Source organism: Porites lutea, chromosome 14 (genome assembly GCF_958299795.1).
Source record: "Porites lutea chromosome 14, jaPorLute2.1, whole genome shotgun sequence".
Lineage (NCBI taxonomy): Eukaryota > Metazoa > Cnidaria > Anthozoa > Scleractinia > Poritidae > Porites > Porites lutea.
In genome coordinates, this window is record NC_133214.1 from 1,272,436 (window position 1) to 1,291,757 (window position 19,322).

The window sequence follows — 19,322 nt, forward strand, 5'->3', positions numbered from 1 at the left end:
CAAGGTCAAGGGGAGGGTTAACAAATTTCACTCCCACTGCAGGGATGGGTCACCTCATTTCCAAACCCAAATTTAAAATTCCCACCCCCCTCCCCCCTGCTAATTTCTGACAAGTCCCTTAGCGACGCCAACAATAGTTTCCCCGCGAAATGACGCCTCAGAAACGAGCGCAGAAATTCCACACTGATGACGCATCTCTACCCAGATCTAGGTAGTACTTCTGATTTGTTGAAGCAAATTTTCCACGCTGGTCGACCAGTCAGTAGCACTACCCAGATCTGGTTGGTGACACGTCATCAGTATGGAATTTCTGCGCTCGTTTCCGAGACGTCATTTCGCGGGGAAACCAGTATTGGCGTTGCTTTTTTCGTAGGCTAACCAACTACTTGTTGTATGAGAAGAGCTTGAAAACGCTTTTGCCTGAATATCAAACAAAATCTGGTAGATACTAATACACAAACACACCTCAGCCTGCAGCTTTAACCGCCGCTCAACCGAGGACATCTCGGCCAATTTCATCGGAGTGTTCATCTCTGTACAAGGGGACTGGGGCACAGATAAATTCGTCAATGAATTTCCGTTCATTAGTCCTTCACAAGCATCATTTTCATCACGGAAGGATGTTGGGTCAACCGCTAGCAGTCTTTCTTCCGTGCGATATTTCCGGATATTTTCCCTGAGGCGTTCAGATGCGTTCATCTCCCGTCCTCTTTTGCCAGTTTTATTAACCTTGGATGTTTTCCTTTTCACAGTTGTGCGGCGGCATGACCCGCCCTGATTCTGGGAACGAACCTTGAGTTGTCCTCCATCAGTGGAACTAGAAAAATAAAAAGAACACGAGAGAAGACGTAGACGTTTCTGACTGCTTTAGTCAAAGGTTAGACTTCTCCCAAACAACTGTTTCTTGGAATGTCACGCAACTATGTCACGCAACTTTACTGCTCGCAATATGAGGAACATTTCGTGACAATCCAAAAGAACATTGACCCTTTTCACCCATTATTAACAGTAAGTGACTTACTCTGCTTCCTTCTGCTGCTCCAAACTTCGACCTCTGTTTTTATACCAGCCTAAAAGGATCCAAAAAACCAAACCAGAGTGGCTTAGTCGGGATGACTAGAAGTAAACTTGGTCTGTTCGTCCACATTAGCCACTCTGAGTTTGCGTGGCGGAGACTGGGTCAGTGCTGTGTCGAACTGCATTATGGGACTGTTTAGGGCGTCATTATTACTAACTTCTTTCATTGGCTTTTATGCAGTTGCGCAAGAAATTGGGTCCAAATTTGTCACACAAAACAGTCCCATAATGTACTTCGACACAACTCTGACCCAGTTTCAAACCTAAACTCCAAAGACAGCCAGTTCCCCAACCGCGTTTTTCACTCGTAACTGCAGCAAAGAGTGTAGCTTTCAACTCATGAAGTTTATTTCAATGAACTCATTGCCTCATCGCATGGAAATCGGGTCAAATCTTTCTGTCCAAACGTTTGAAGTTCCACAATGCATTTCTAACTCTTTGGTCCCGTTCTTGGGACGAAATTTACGGAGTTCCCATTCAAATATATAGTGAAACCTTTTCAGCAGTGTTGTTTCACCAGATAATATTTCTTTTTCAGCATTTCGCGAATTAATATTAGGTGTTTTTTTGAACTGCATTCAGTTTTTCGCAGTTCTGGAAGTTACTGAGATATATACTCCCTGAACGTTTTCTTACTCAGTTAGAAAGAAGGGAAAACAAAGCCAAACCTTTTAGAAGTCCAGGTCTTTTCTTATCATGACACTCCTTAATAGACTTGATCCACAATGCCTTGATTTCTGGTGAAGACGCTTTGAGGAGATATATCTCAGCGCCTGCCAGTTTTCTCATCCAGACTGCCCACTTGCTGGGGTCACTGTCCACAGACTCTGTTTGTCCAATACCTTTCGTCTGAGAGAAAAGACCAATTGCTAGAGTCTTTTACAAAAACCTTTGGGGTAACCATCAAGAACTATGATTGGTTAACGGTGGAAACCAGCGACCAATCAAAACTAACTGTGGTTACTCAAACGATTCCAGTGGTCCTAGGGCCCGAAACTTCTGAAGAAGCGACTAAGCGTTTCATTTCTGGTCACAATTGAGAAGGAAAGTAAGTTTTCCCTATACCGTAAAATTCCGAAAATAAGCCCCTTCAAATATAAGCCCCCCCAAACCGGTAACGCAAAAAAGCCTTCGTTAAATCGCCCCTCCAAATATAAGCCCCCCGGGGGCTTGTACTCGGAAAATTGCTCTAAAATACAAAGTAAAACAACGCCAAAACGGTAAATTTCCTTCCAACTATAAGGCTAGCCCAATCGATTTTGAAACGCAAATTTCCCTCCGTAGATAAGCCTCTCCGAAAATAAGCCCCTCCAAAAAAAAGCCCCTCAAAAAGGGCCTTTGAAAAATATAAGCCCCGGGGCTTATTTTCGGAATTTTACGGTAACTTAAAATTCCAATTCGTAAAAGAAATCCGTTTCCCTTCAGCGCAAATTAAAGCGTGGCGATAGGCCCTTATTTATAGCTTTTTCTAAAGGTCTTTGCCCTCCATAACAGCTGATAATTCTTCGCTCAAAACAGCGCAAATTTTTATCCATGGCCTCTAAGGGAAGACCTCTTAGGTGACACAGCGCAATCAGTTTTTTTATCTTCCGAAACAAAAACATGATAAATAACTATCATAGATAACGTCCATATAAAGACTTCGTATTGAAACAGCATGCGGTAAATATACTCCATATTCACCTTCATGCTATGTACATATCTGTATGCTGGAAGTCCACCTTCTCTTGTCATTGGTTCACTAAAAACAATGATTTTCTCAAATAGGAAAACTCTTCTCTCTTTGCCTTTTGTTTTAGCCTTGCCGTCAACGACAAAGAACTCGTCCTAAACAAGAACAAAGGAAGTATTACGTTAAAGGCAGCATCGTTACCGTATCTTAGTTCAACTGATCGCGCAGTCAGATTAGGAGGTGGCGTTGAGCCGTCGGCCTAACATATTAATTAAAAGGAGGCATCAAAAAAGCCAGGAAACTGTTTGATAAAGAGCAAGAGACGTAGACACCAGTGGCATAGTCTAAATGACTTTTGCTGACATTTGTTTGGGTGGGCGGGATGAGATCATTTCACCACCTGAAGTGAAGCGGAAGTAGGGTATGCCTTCATACGCCAACGTCCAATGTCACCAACGTTAATTTTCTCCTAAAATCATCAATGCATTATCAATAGAAAAGGTTTTGAGAATAAAGAAAACGATCCGGACCAGAAAGCCGGGTTAAGATAACCCAGGGTTGGTGTAAAATTTGAATACAGATGTAAAAGCTTGAAAACCAAATTCAGCTTTATTCTTTTTATCTACAATTTGATAGCTGGACGCTCTAAAAAGAACAGAAAAAAATTATACGAGAAAATTCTTTTAAAAAAAAGAAAGGAAAACCGGATCAAAAATAGAACCCGGGTTAGCGTTAATCAGCTTTCGAACAACTGGGCCCAGGACACCCAAGGAAAATGCTTTGATCTTTTGTCAAATTCTCTTAACTAATTCTTTAAGGCAATGTATAGAGATCAGTTTGGAGAATTTGTATGTGGATATTGGGGCTTAAATGATCAAGCAACCAGTTACGAGAGAGGAATTCGGCAATAATTATATCAAAGGGCAATGCAGTGAACGTTCGACACTAAGGATGAAGTCTAACTTGGACAAAAAATGGCGTCTTCCGTCTTACCTGAAGTATAAGGTCACCAGTCTCTTCAGGATTCACCTTAAAGCGAAGAAAAACGAGAAACTGCTGCGTGAGTTGTACAAGGGCAAGTGTTAAAACTTCCTCCCAGCCCTGCATGACTCGAAATTCAAGTCTGCCCAGTGTTCAAGTTTGCCGCTCGCCTACCAGAATAGCCCCATTTTAAAAAACGAAACATTTCGCATTTTCGTAAGTACGAAGTTAAAACTAAAGCGGGCACCAAGATCGGTCAACGAACTGCCACATTAATAATGCATGTCTGTTAAGTTAAGTTAAGCTTTTAAGAGACGTCAAATTTCTTATAAAAGTCTGTTTTCTTAGTCAAAGCACTCTCATGAGCACCCATCTTCGACAGTTGACCACAACAGTTTGGCATTTAGGGCGTGGTCGCTTTCGGCAGGTTTGACTGAATAAGGATAATAACGCTTACCTCATATCCTTGTAGCATTCCAACATTTACCATATCATTAGTTCGCTTTAGTATCCTCAGAGCAACTTCCAAGGCTTTCTACAAATACAGCAAGAAAGGCGGTCATCAAAAACGTCTTCTCAAAACTACTTGCTCCAGTCTCAAATGAAAGGGCGAGTTATTTCAACGGAGTTTAGCTAGTGTTTAACAAGACCGCGATCTAATTCATTTTCAGTTTGCCGAACGCTTTTATGTAAACACCATTTATTGTGAACAGTTTTAAGAAAGCATATGGCGTAGACTAGAAAAGCATGTGTCTTCTTAAAATAACCCACTAACGAAGAGATCTGGAGGTCCAAAGATTTTCTAACCCGCGGTCTAAGTTACACTTCGTTTATATAACCGACCCAAAGGGTTTTAAGTAAGAGAGCCTTGGAAAAATGTGCCATTTAGTACGAGCAACACTGTAATCGGTCATTTCACCACGCTTACTTCGCCACCTATTTTCCGAGTCATTTAGCGCTCTCCAAATACAACATTCCTCGTTCTATAAGCCATAAAGTAAAAAAAGCGCGCTTCAAAATCAAATGTAATATTCCTCGTTCTATAAGCCATAAACCATAGCAGGCGCGCTTCAAATGTAATATTCCTCGTTCTAAAACAGGGCGCTAATCAATCGAGGCGAAATGACCGTAAAGCTAAATAACAAGCTAAAAGAGCTGCCCGTCTCATTAGTGAACTCTTTCGCCTCCAAAAGTGTCTGAATGAAAACTCAAAAAACTTGTAAAGGCGCGATGGTTTTTCAATATTATCGCAGTTTCAAGAGCTATCTTAATTGTAATCACTTTGCGCTCGCAAATACTCCCTACTAACCTCTAAATGAGTACAGTCTTCTCCTGCTCGCTCATGATGCTTCAGAATGTCCTAAATTATATCAAAATTGTATTAATGATATGTACGATGCAACTAAGGCAAACGCCTCCCACGGGTGTCCCTCCCTGGGAGAGAAACATGGGAACGATGTTGCATCTGAGGGGGAAAATACGAATTAGCTGCTTAACCAGTAAATCGCATTTGTCATTTAAGACATTTAGACCTATATATCACTAATTCCCATGTTATTGCACAAGGAGTCTGCTAGGTTTGATTAGTCACTTGGGTAGGCTAGATTTTCGCCGTTTTTTTGAGCCTAGTCTTGTTTAATTGAGTTAACAGTAATTACTCTTGCCAATCACAGAATGAACCAATCAGATTTCGAAGCAAGTACATGAAGCGGGCGCCAAGCGCGGGAAACGTGTACGAGAAAGACACGAAAGTCACGATTGGCTCTGGGTTTTCTCCGATTGGTCGAGAAGGTGGTACGTGATTTTTCAACCAATCACAACGCACAGCAATGCAAACAGATGCATTGAAAGTGATGAAAACAAGTGAAGGAGCGTTATTAAGAACCTGAATATGACAATTAACCTTGAGAAGGAGTTGGTATTTAGTTATCCTCTGAACAGGCTTGATAAGATAGTCAGCCAACTGAAGCCTGTGTCCTAACCTTTCCTTGCAGCTCTGTAGATAGTAAAAGTAAAAGACACAAAAGTAAAAGTTTCATTCGCAAGTTTTTTGGCCGAAATAATCCATGACCCAAGGATTGCAGTATTAAAAGATAATTTTATGAAGCTTATCAATAATCTGGCACGTCGCGTTTTATCACAGTCTGTAACCAGTCGTATATTTGCCATATTTATGAATTAGCCTACGTAGCAAGCGTTTCCGCGCGAGTAGGTCGAGGAAGCTGGAAGGAGAGCTTGTCCCACCACAACGAATTCGCAGCTAGCTCCCGCGGAAACACTTGCTACGCAGGCTGGTTTTAAACATGATAAAAATACTTGGGCTCGTTTTTTCTACTACATCTCTGGCCGCAATCGCCTTTATACAATGACAATGGATACAAACCTTGAAAAAGGTGTCGGCATATTTCTGAACTAAAGAGTCCGATTTTAGTTTATTTCTGCAGTACTCTGAGTACAACTCCTCCATTCTTTGTTCCTGTGAAATATTATCAGCAATTATACTTTGACGTTCAATAATATCACACATTCAGAGAAAGAGCGATTTAAAGTTACGAAATGCGAACATTTCGTTAATCTTTTACTCCTCTTGTGTGAGCACGGTGGAAATCACGTGCACATTCACCTTCAAACATACAAATGGTTTATCTCAGATGTAACAACATAAATTTTGCAATTTTCTGTAGGTGGAAGTTTAAAGTTTAAAAAAGTTATCTACCTACCGATTGGGTAAAAAGTTCACCGATCCTGTCTGGTTCCTCTTCACGATACTTCAAATCAGCATAAAAATCTCTGAAAAAAATGGTCAAAGAACACTAAAGCGTTCATTTCACAAAAACGATCAGACCTACGAACTATATAAAAGTTACCTACCTCGAATGCCAGTCATAAATATCTTCTAGGTTGGAAAATACTTCTTTTTCTTTGTTTTTCAATTCAACGGGAAGATCATCTGCCGATGAAAATTCTTGAATGTAACCCTGCAAAAAATAGAGAAAAAAAAGAAAATCTTCTTTTTTTCAAACTTTAACCCCGTGAATGGAACACAATTTCATACAAATGTTTGTAAGTGTTAGCACACTTTTCGCGACAACACCGCTGGTTTTCCCGCGGAACTGACGTCCGAGAAACGACTACAGAAAAAATTCCACATTGATGACGTGTCACTACCCAGCTCTTGGAAGTACTTCTGATTGGTTGAAGCAAATTTACCTTGCGGCACGACCAATTAGAAGCCCAACCCAGATCTGGGTGGTGACACGTCATCAGTATGGAATTTCTGCGCTCGTTCGTCGGATGTCATTTCGCGGAGAAACTAGTTGTGGCTTCTATAAATGTCGGCTGTTTCTAAAAGGTTATGTATTTCACTAATTATTTCCTTACCGTGACAACATGACCAAGATCTTGTATGTAACTCTGCTCTGTGTCAAGCAACTCACTCACTACATACCTGTTGAATTTTTAGAAGAAATGAAGAAATATAATTAGAGAGGAAAACCAGATATATGTTAGGACAATGCCTTTAAATACAAGGACTTTTGTGCACTTCAAAAGTGTATATAAGCTGGGTCATTGAGACATAACGGGTTATTAGTAAAATCCAATTAGTGGTCTATCATCAATGCTGCGTTCTGATTGGTTGAGCTACTACTAGGCTATATGTTATAGCCCACTAGTAGCGAAAAGCGCAGGCTTTTTGGCGGCAAAAAAGGATCAAAGTCTAGCTTTAACTAGCTTAGGTTTTTTTATTCTCGATATTTTTGACCAACTAGTTGAATTTTACTAAAACAATTATTCCTCAAGCCCGAATGGCCTCTGAGTCAATAGCCCATTCGGCCCTAGCCTCATGGGCTATTGACTCAGAGCCCATTCGGGCTCGAGGAATAATTGTTCAAAAGACATATCAGACACTGAGAAACGAGTCGAAAATATGAGATGTAGCGGAGGAGTATTCCTGACGAACTTTGAGGTGTTTGACATTGCAATTAAACACAAAAGTCATTATTAAGGAGAAATTTAGTAACAAGAAAACAAATAGCTTCTTCTAACTAGATATCCAAACACGGCACAGAGTTGTTAACGAGTTTGAGAAATCTTCGTATTAAATAACCTCTTACTGAGATTATACCAAAAAAAAAGACCATACGTACCCTCTTCTAATAAGTGCTTTCTCCACAGGGCTCATGGGGACTTCCTCAAGGAGCTGTTTGCCTGTCTCCATGACAATCTCATGCATTTGCACAATATTCTCAGAATTGCCGAGACTGCAAACACTGACAATATCATCATTTTCTACCACTGTGGCGACTTGAAAGTCCTCAGAAGAAGTTTCTGCACATTGTACTAGTTCACATATCTGCATATCCTCTTCTGCTAGTTCTGCTACACAGGTCACTGAATCCTGCACAACAGCTTCAGTAGAAGCCACAGACCTACCAACATAATCTGACATGGAACTCTCGGATGAAGGTATAGAACTTTCTTCAACAACAGTTTCAACATAACAAAATTCTGTTGACTGTTCTTCTACTGCAAACATATTTGACTCATCGCAAGCTTGGACAACTTCCATTCCACCATTTTCAATGCTTTTTTCTTCCTGTTCTTGTCCAATGCTAGCTTGCTTTGAGTTTGAAGCTGGATCACAGTCTACTGAAATCCTTGTTATATTGTCACTGCCTTCGTACACAGAGTTTACTGTATCACCGAATCCATTTACTACAGTTTTGGTAGTGTCTGTTACTTCCTGTTGCAATTCATTGTGGCCTGCATCTCCTTCCTCCCTAATGGAGTCTTGCCTTTTCAGTGAATTCTAAGTTTACAGAGAAGGGTATGGTTAGCAAAAATATCAGTTATTTAGCAATGACAAGTAATGTACTCTACAAATACCACACACACACAAAATCCGATGAGTACAATGTACAAATGAAATGCAAGCCTTGAAAGTAAATTGGATGGAAATTGCGAAAATTTCCAGACAGTTGTATGTTTGAGAGCATTGTTGTAAACATCCAGTCACACAAAAGTGTGTAAAGTTCCTGTTTTCTTTTCAGGTAATGTATAATGTAACATGTAAAATAATAAAACAAGGGGTGATATTTCAGGTGGTGGTGAAATTTCTGCTAGGTTTAATTTGTATTTTTCACTGACATAACTGAAAAAGGTCTATTTTTGGCGAATGGGTCCATGACTAGACAGCGATTAGTCTCTCTTTTTCTTCAGATTTCAAGAGGCGAGTGCCACGCACACGACCTCCCCCGTCTTGCGCCTTCAGTCATGCGCGTGGTCATTTGCATGTCTCGCATGTTTTGCTCGACGGACTAGGAAACAAGGGAGGCTGCTTGTAGTCTAGTTGATGACTAGATGTATAGATGGATAGGTGGGTACAAGAAATGGTGGGTTATATGAATGGGTGGATCAGAGTAGGTTGAATGAAAGGTAAGTGGGAAATTGAATGGACAGATGAATGGGAGAAAAAAAAGGACAAACAAACTACCAAATGAACAGGCTTTAAGAACAATGTTTGCAAAATTAGTTAAGTAGGGACCTTACGATCCCACAACGGCGACGTCTATGAAAACATCGCTGAAAAATAGGCTTTGCATCCTTTTAGACGTTTTCGCGATTATCCCAATTCGCCCTGTTACTTAAAAGAAGGGAATTTTGGTTGGAGCTGAAGAGAGGGGGCCTCGCCTAAGTTCAGACAGAGATGGTAGAATTTATCGCCTTGCCATTCCCGTACTAAAGTAAACCTAAAATGTGGTCATTTCACGCCGTTGTTGTGCAGGGACAGCAAAGAAATGTACAAAAAAGTGTGATGTACATGTAGAGTTGTTGTTTTGCTCATTAAACGTATTGTTTTTTTGACGTTCTCCTTGCCGTCGCCATCATAGTTTCGTAAGGTCCCTAATAAGAGTAATTAGAAATAATCACAGCTGAGTAGGTGTAAGAACAAAGGATGGCATCTTATTTCACATTCGACATATGTGATTGACTGACTGAATGCAAAACGTTTTGGATAAGGTAATTAATAACATAATTACATGTGTAAAGGATTTTCTGGGTTCAGGTTCCGCTCTCGAAGACTCCCGTCTTCTTAGTGAATCCTGTATTGGAAAATGTTTGAAATGACCATTTACCATTTCAAGTAAAGTTTAAAACAAAAAATAGAGTACATACAAAGACAGGCAAAAAAGAAAAGAAAGAGTAATAAAGTAGAAAGCAAAATGAATCAACATACCCTATAAGTTAATTCTTCTCTCTCTTCTGCTGTTAATGGAGGAAGCTTAGATTTTTCAGAGCAGACATGATTAAGCTGTTCATTGGCCAGATGGATAAGAGATTCAAAGCATTCCAAGGCAGTTTCATCATCACCAGTCAATACAAGTCCTATGGGAGTTTACATTTTATAAAAGAATTTCACTTAATCCTTTAAGTCTCAATATCCACATACAAATTCTCCTCACTGATCTCCATATATTTATTTAAAGAATCAGTTGAGAGAATTTTTCCTTAGCTTCACACTCAATCTTCATTCCCAATTCCTCCTTTTCTTTCACCCTCTTTGGATAGACTTATTTTATTTTACTAAAACTTATTAACCCATTTGCTCCTGGAGATTTTGCCGAAAAACGCGTTTTGAAGCTAGTCGAGTGGTTTTCTGGTCACTGTCGTGCTATTAAGAGATAAAACTTACCACAAACCACTTTACAGGTCGTACACTTCGCGGCCTTCTGATCCAGATGCAAAATATTAGCTTGCGAAGTTCGGGCATGTGCAGAAAGCAAAATTTCGACATAGTTTTTGGGTTTAAAAGTGACACAGCAGTCTTGACTTTTACTTTATTTTTTTTTATTTATTTATTTTTTTGAAATTATTTATTTGCGTCACTTTATAATTACATTACTTACATATAAAGCATATAGATACATGATTACATTGCTACTATACAGTAATTACTTAACAGTCCAGATATATAATACAGAGTAGCGAAAGTTACTTAAGTACGCGCACACCCACACACGCACACACACGCACCACGCACGATTACTGATTATCCGCCTAGAAACGTCCTGAAAGGGCCCCTAGAGAGTTAGCGCGATTGCTGTTCTCCGTACATCTCAACAAAGGAAAAAAGACTAAAGATCATTTTCCTGGATAAACGCTCCCCATTTTGCATTGAAATTTCTTAAAGTCCCAGTTTTAATGGCATAACGTCTTTCATAATCAAGACAATTTAGAACGGTTCGAAAAAAGGAGTTCCCATGAAGGGTTAAAGCCTTTTTGATTGGAGAAATAGATGTGATACCTCGCGATTAAAAGTGCATGATGGAAAAGTAGGTTTGTAGTATCGTTCACGAGGCCTATGCAAGTCAAAAAGGAGAATTCTTCGTTAAGAAAGCAAGAGCTTTTTTTCATCCAGTTACTGATTTCATTCCAAAAGGATTTAACGAAAGGGCATTCCCAAAAGATGTGCAAAAGAGTTTCCGAGCTTTCTTTACAGAAACTGCATTGATCATTAGATTTGATTCCAATTTTAAAAAGGAAATAGTTCGTCGCCAATTTTCTATGCAGAAGTTTAAATTGAAATACACGTAATTTAGATTCTTTGGTACATAGGAAAGCAAGGGTATATGACTTACCCCAATCAATCGTTTCAAAGTCGCAAAAGTTGTAGTCTGTCAGCCATTTTTCCTGACTTTTACAAGGGATAGAGGCGGTTTGAGTTAGAAAAGATTTGTAAGCTAATTTACAGAAAGCTTCAGAGGATAATAGGCTTCTGGTGTCGGTTTTAGCACCGTTCATTTGTGGACAATGGTTTTTACGTTTTATATTCGAGATGGCACATATCACTCCGTGGTACTGTAGAAAGTGAGCTTTTATCGCAAACTTTTACTTTTCGCTTTTTACTTTTCGCTTACTCTCCTCCCCTCTTTTTTCGCTTTTGTTGCCTCATTTTTTTTTCTCTTGCTGGGCATTTAGTAGGCTTCATTTTGGTGGGAATATTTTTTAGGAAAGCTTTTAGGATCTTAGGATTAGGTGAAAGGAAAGGTAGGTGGGCAATGGAACAAGATTTTCATGCAGATTTTCAGGTCAATGTTACATGGTTTTTTGCCTCTTTCTCCAGTTTCCTTGACTGAATTGTGCTCATTCTGGTATGGTTTGAAAGATCTCTTCACTCTGCACAAGTTAGCGGACAAAGTTGTCCTTGACCGTTAAAACTGATGACGTCACAACGGGTAGAAAGGACGTGGATCCGCACAGGCGGTTACGAGTGGTTCAGGGGCAAATGGGTTAATTATTAAATCAATTAACCTGTTAAATAATATATTGATATATTGATCTCTAAATTTTATTATTTATTTTAATTTATTCATACCTTTTCCAGCTTTGAGAAACAGTGACATTGCTTTTCTAGGGTGCTGAACTTTACTGGCAAAAGCTTCCTGCATTGCTCCCAGAAGCACTGTAACCAGAAATGGAACAATAGCAATAATGTTACATGGCCAAAGTAGCCGGGGGGGGGGGAACCTTCCCTCACTACCCGCAAAAGGGTATGGAGTATTCTTAAAGCCTGGTTATAATGCGTATGTTGCCCACCTTTCTACAACATTATAAGCTGCCAGTACTCACAGGGATACTATTCCGATATGAAAGCAGAAGGCCAGAAGCAATCCCAATTCTTTATATTTACCCACAACATGCTTGTGAAGTTGAATTCCCTTGAGTTCAACTTCACAGGAATGCCAGCAATAAAAACCTCCAATATTTCTTGATGCCAGTGGAGTATTTTCTCATATATTAAAACAGTATTTTAGGCAGTGCCAGCATGAACTATGTTGAGGGAAGGTCAGCAGCATATATGAGAATCAGACTTCTACCAGACACATCTCACCCTCAGGTTAGGATTCGGGACCTATTAACAAAAAAGGTCTGAGGGTGGTCAATGACTCAGTAGTGACCAACATCAAATTTCTCCCTACAATGTCAATACATAATCAAGAGGTTAAGTTATGAGAATTAATAAAATGATCATGCAAACTAATGATCTTTAAACAAATTCTCTCAACTTATTCCTTAAGAAAATGTAAGGAGATCAGTTTAGAGAATTTATCTGTGGATAGAGTGTTTTCACATGACGTCATGGCGGCCATATTGGTGTCCCAAGACAAAGAAACGGCGGCCATGTTGGTGTCTCAAACCAGTCCTGTGGGAGTTGAACTCTTTTCTTATGCAAATGCTTTATTTTGTTCCAATTAATTTGCATAGATGCTGGCCACGTGTGTGAAAACGCTCTATATTGGGGCTTAAAGGGTAATTACCTTGCTGTTCATGGGTGCGTTCAAGGGACGCATTTGAAGCATCACTGGTTACTGTCACTGGATCTCCATTAACACCATTCTGCAGAAATTCTGGATTTGATAGAGGTTCATGGATAAGAGGCTGAAAAGCTGCAAATATTTAGGAGAAACAGCATCAGTGCATTGAACTTACTATTTTTGGGGTTATCTGTTTGATACCAGTCAAGGTTAAAATGAGCTGGGCATGATTGGGTTGACTGTGTACCAAAAATCATGAAGACGGTATTGCATGAGCTAATTGCTATGATCGTGAGGTGAAATTGGTATTAAGGGACTAGTTGGGTAGACTGTGCTGAAAGTCAGGTTTACCAGGAAAAAGGGATGATAAGGGGCTGAACAATGCTGGCTGGATGGTCTGTGCTTAGACTTATCATTAATGGTTGGGCTAACTGTGGAAGAAAAATACTTAAACACACATTAAAGCCACTTCTTGTCAGCTCGCAGTAATCCACTATCATACATACTGTCCTTGGAAAGTCATGCAGTGGGGTGAAAATCAAAATGTTTATGAGAATAAATAAAATGACCAGTTAAGGGAAAATGCTTTGATCTTTGAACAAATTCTCTTAACTAATTCTGTAAAGAAATGTATGGAGATCAGTTTGGAGAATTTGTATGTCAATATTGGGGCTTGAAGCATCACACTGAACTTGTTGGGCTTGATATGCAGCCCTAAAATCACAATACGTACAGGGAAAGAGACAGAGAGTTGGCTGGTTGGACTGTGTGATAACAAAAGTATATATCACAAAAAATAAAAGCAATGCTCGGAATGCCATACTCAAGATTAAACTGAAAGGCAAAGGATGGACTAAACATGGTTGGGTTGACTGTGTTAAGACAATAAGCAGACACCTTCATGCTGTTTAACAAATGATCAATTTTATCACTTGTTTTTGGATAAGAAACCTGAATAATTTATGGCCAGTTGTGACCCCCAGGCAATTGGGACCTATATATATTGTTAGTAAGGGTCAAGTATGAATGGATTCCTATACTAGTACCTGTATCATGTAGCTGCTTTACAGACTGAACAAATTGAGCATTGCATTGTTAGTCTCAATTATCTGTTCTCTTGCAAAAGTAAGAATGTCTGCAATTAGCTCAGTCTATTAACACTGCATTAAACTCATCACCAATAGATGAGCTTGGGCGTTGGTGCCTTCGAAGTTGGTGGAGCCGGGCAATGCTCTAGCATGAGGAGGAGGTATCCATGGCAACCCTGCGAGCGGCCCCCACCAGGCACCGTCACACTGAACAATTCAGTGGAATACTTACCGACCCAATACTTACCTAGCCCACACCAAGAGGGAGGGAGGGATGGGAAAAACCAAAGCACAAACTGGCAGGCAAACAGCAAGCAATTGAAACAACACTTTGCGAACAACTGCAAGCAAGCAACTGCGTATATAAGTCACGAGGTGCCCCTGATAGAGACATCGGGCCACCCCTAATATAGCTGGGGAAACAGCTGACCAGCATTGCTTCGAGGTTAACTTTGCCTAAATTACATTTAGCCACATCAAAACAACTTATAACATTTTTTTGCAGACTTAAACACACCTTGCAGACATTTTGATAACACACATGTATGCGAACTGTATTAAACAAAACTTAAGAAGCAAGCCCTTTGAAAGGAGTGCAGGCTTCTAAACACTTTCGATATGATCTTTCTTTAATGCATTAGAATCCATATGATTAAGGTTTTTATTATTTTGGTGAAGAATATAATTTAGAGGTAAAATTAGATTCATTAAACATTAAAAAGTCTTTGTTGTAGAGAAAGAAATAATTTATTAAATATTAAAACACCAGGGATGCAAAGTCTTCACTTATTAATTAAGGTAAAAATTATGAAAAAAACATTCAGCTCATTTCAAACAGATATTATGATGTTATCATTTTTATGCATAATATTATGAGTCCATTCCACCATTTATTGCTCAATATTATATTCTAAATAAAATTTGCAGTGTACATTAAAATTCTGACTCCTATCATTTTAAGAAGTGATTGGATTGATTCATTTATTCCTCTGACCAATTATCTTGTATGAGATTTCTGACCCCCACCCCTCTCAATTTACATGATAATCTCATGGCACTGCTGCGACATGTTGAAGGGGTAAACGTTTTTTTATAGAATCATAACATTAGCAATTAATGAAAGGCTCTATTCTTTTGTATACTGATTATGACAATGCAAAAGGGAAGAATCTTCTGGCTCCATCTTGTTCGATAAGAAACAAATAACTTAAAACAAAACAAATAATGAAGTATGCAAACAATCATTAACAAAGAATGTGGTATTTGGACAAGACAACTATTTTCTACTCTAATGTTTATGTATAAAAAATCCCTAGTCCGGGGTGAGATACTAGCAGACCGCTAAAGGAAGGGCAATCAAATTTAACTTACTGTAAAAGGACTAAATAAATATATTTAAAAACTACATGTAACTTTTGCAATATTGATTTCCGTAACCGAACACTGGGAAATATATTTAGTCTCGCTTTTAGTAGACTATAAATTAGCAATTCAAATTTTCTTCACCTCACTTCCTTTCGATAGTTAATAGAGTGGTTGAGTTTTCCGAAAGTAAACAAATGCATAGAGTAAAATGAAAGCTCATCAATCGGATAGGATAACTTATAATTTTAAACCAGAAATTTTGCCTCCCACTTTCATACCTAGAATAAATAAATCAACGATTTTCTAGATTAAAATGTTTAAGTTATTTTACCAATGATTGTCCGAACGAAGCGTGAAGCTAGTGTACATTACTAGTATTTTAGTTCAAGTTAAGTTTGAGATATGTGGCTACGTACAATAAATTCTGTGAGGATAAAATATATCCGATTTTTAATCTTTCAATTAGACTTTGTACAATATCTTACAGAATTAAGGGTTGAAATCTTTTGAAAAAGGGAATACATTATTAGCGGTATCAAGATTAAACAGCCAATCGAATTTTATGATTTTCGAGTCGCCACATAGTCGTTTGAGGTCTTTAAGAATATCCGCCACAAGCGTAGCCCACTTAAATGAAACAAAAACAGCTGAACATAAACAGGAACTCGGACAAGAAGTTTAAATGGTCATGTGGCGAGAGTAGTGCGTCCATGATTTTATTGCATGCTGAACGCTCTTATCGTGTGGCTAAAAACGTAACCATCAAACTACCCACTTAATCAGTAAAGTGACCGTCCTTCAAACAGCGCATCTTTCTCTTGCTTGGTGACGACCAACGATGCGCGTTTCGGACTGTTAATGTAAACAAGTTCTTTGTTGGCCAGTGGGTGAAATGAGTTTGAAGTGCTCAGAAACAAATCCGATATCAGGGAGATTTAAAGTTATTAATTGGACTAGAGGAAAACAAAGTTATTGGTAGTTTATGCAACGTTCAAATAGCTCGAAAAGTCTGAAAACAGATCGAAAATCCTTTCACTTACCAAAAGACAAATCCCGCCGTCTCCTGTGAGATGACATTACAGTTCCAGTCGTCCGTGATCCACGCTATATAAAACTCTCTTTTCAAAACATCACCGGCATCTGTTGCCAGCAACATCACATTTACCAGGCTAGGACCACTTTAGCTTCAGTTCAAAAGGCTGACAGATCCAAACATGCCTGTAAAATACACGCTATGTGAATCGAAAGCATCAGACTGGACACTGCTCGGTTCTCGGACAGTTCAAGAGTGTGCCAGTTCGATCGAGGTCCGAGGTTGCGCGTTAATCATGCGTGAAGTGTGCGTGATAAATTACGAACTCCGCGCCTTTAACGTGACAACCCCATGACATACCTTATGTTATTTCAGAAAACTGGTTTGAAAGCAAAAAAGAAATATATGTATATGCCACACATGAGATTAATTCAGCCGCCGCAAATGAAACTAAAAACTTACTAAAATATTCAAAGTTTCTTCTCTTATAAATATAGCGTGACCGCGCAAGGATCCTCACTCCTGATTCGAAACTTTACTACCTTTGTATTGACAATTGGATTTATGCCATAGAATAAAAGTGAGATAACCGAACGATAAGAAACTCAGCAATTGAAGAGTACATGCAGCTACTGAGTGGGAAAGCTGAAGCTCACTTCAAAAAATAATTATTGATATTAAATTATAATAAACACGACTTGAGATCTATAAACTTTTTTTTTTGATATTTCCTCTTTTTGTTTGTTTACATAAGTACATTCATCAGTGCCAGGATTCCTATTGGCAACGACTAGCCAGCTATAAATTATCGTCTAGGAAATTTTATTGTAGGTCGGCGGCAAGGGTTATTATCATCGTCTCGAAAAAAAGGTCCGGGGAAACTTATCGTAGAACGTTCTCCTGGAGCCTGAAGTCAGGTTTAATTATCTCCTAATTGGTGAACCAACAACTCCCAATCCCAACAACATTGGGAGTTGTTGGCCAAAAATGTTGCGTCCCGTTTGCACGGGGCTTATAGTCTGTAAATGATCCATGTTGATGACACTTCTTTTTGAGGAATAATGGTGGATGTCCGCAAGTATGGTTTCCATGGATAGGTTTTTAAACTTTTTTTTATCCCCCTAGGCTCTCAGAATCAGTTGGAGAATATTAACAGTCTTACACCAGAGGCGAAAATTGCGCGCAAGGCAAAACCAGATGGAAGACAGGTGAAAATGTCGAAAATGTCAAAATAATAACAAATTTACTGACAATTCAACCCATGGTCAGATAAGATAAAAAATAACGCTCAATAATTATTTTGATCAAGAAAAGAGGGGCGTTATCGTCATTACCTAGGGCTTTTAGAGACAATAGTATGAAGGGCACCCGAGGATGACTTACATTTAAATTTCTGATATTTTGGTCAATTTGGTAGTTCAAATTAATTTTTCACTGCAGGAAAGTGAGCGAGTTCACTGTAAAACTTATCGACGGTGCGACTAAAATGCGTGAAATGTTTTTATCCCTCCCCCCTTAGTTACTAACCTGCAAAATCAAGAATCCTGCAACTCTAAAAAGGCGTTGCAAATCGTTTTTCCTGTATTGAATTTTTGCACTTTGCTTGAACGGTTTCTTGTGAGTGTACCAAATTAAACTGACAGAGCCTTTTTTCTAAACTAGTTTTTCAGTATTGATTATTGAGTTTGTTTTATTTATTCAGTGAGACAGTCACTGAGTCAGGACGCTGCTGCACGTAGCTTGTGTACAGATGCCGCACCCTCCCACGTCCTCACTTAAAAGGAATCGGGGAGAGAAACACGTTTCTCAGAATCTGCCACCTACCCCTCCCCTAAGCCAACATTTTGCCCCAAGTGAGAACTAAGTGTTTATGTCGGTTTATGGGGGGGGGGGGGGTAGGTGGGCAGTTTCCTCGATCACGCCATCTCTGACCGTACATCTCTATATGTCTCTATTTCTTGATCAGGTTAGCTGAAGACATGATGACGTTTGGCTATTTAAAAGTTTCTTTACATTGCCATTTATCATGAATTGTAACATTTTGTGGATAAAGAGTCTCTACTGAACACTTGACTCAGACATTCAAGAGTACTTGAGGAAGTAAACAGATAGATATGACTCTTCAGTCCAGCTATTTACCGACAAAGTTAACTTGGAATTGTTTCAGAGTTTCGACTCGTTTACTCTCAGAAAAAGTGTTCCAAAAGCATTGATCGTCTTTATAAGATACACCCTTGTACCATCCGCGAAATAAAACGTTTTTTTCCCTCCGAAAAATGGTTCGTTTACTATACCGAGTTACTTCCTCCTTCTTTATAACCAACAAGAGTTTTTTTTATTCTCTAGATGAAGTTCCATCTCTAGATACGAAATTGCTCAGATGAAGAATTTTGATCAACCTTTCAAAAAAAGAAACATATTTCTGGGCTGCGTTGTTAATTAAAGCTCTCACATGACATGCATAAAGGGTCGAAAAGGGAGTTCTATTAACATTCCATTTGCTACGTTTTTGGTCAATTTTCCTCTCTAATCCGATAAAAGAGGTATTCAGTTTAAGTAAACGATTTAATTGAAAAGTTAAAGAGCTGAGGAAATCAGTCCAATCCTTATTCTTTCGACCAGCACAGAGCTCTATCAGGAATCAGGATAATTTACTCAAATAGTTTGCAGATCAGCTTCAAATGTTACAATTTGACGATTTAATACTTTAGATTTGTCTCTTAACGATCAGTTTCAGATGAAAGTACGAACCCAGGTCAAAGATCGAAGAGATAAACTAAAAATCGCAT

The 19,322-nt window shown here is 39.0% G+C and overlaps 1 protein-coding gene across 1 annotated transcript in view; it reads right to left on the bottom strand.

Moving 5' to 3' along the window:
- The window catches only part of LOC140924113 (uncharacterized), a gene marked incomplete in the record, with an annotated part of 20,081 nt that extends 3,270 nt beyond the window's left edge, over positions 1-16,811 (bottom strand). Inside the window, 18 exon segments of the mRNA XM_073374129.1 lie at positions 466-817; positions 1,022-1,070; positions 1,746-1,926; positions 2,761-2,904; positions 3,743-3,778; positions 4,188-4,265; positions 5,040-5,090; positions 5,634-5,726; positions 6,114-6,206; positions 6,451-6,520; positions 6,602-6,708; positions 7,112-7,178; positions 7,879-8,540; positions 9,772-9,834; positions 9,969-10,117; positions 12,108-12,194; positions 13,051-13,179; positions 16,541-16,811. Of these exon segments, the coding sequence (XP_073230230.1) occupies positions 466-817; positions 1,022-1,070; positions 1,746-1,926; positions 2,761-2,904; positions 3,743-3,778; positions 4,188-4,265; positions 5,040-5,090; positions 5,634-5,726; positions 6,114-6,206; positions 6,451-6,520; positions 6,602-6,708; positions 7,112-7,178; positions 7,879-8,540; positions 9,772-9,834; positions 9,969-10,117; positions 12,108-12,194; positions 13,051-13,179; positions 16,541-16,577 (2,448 nt within the window).
- Between the last annotated feature and the right edge of the window lie 2,511 nt (positions 16,812-19,322).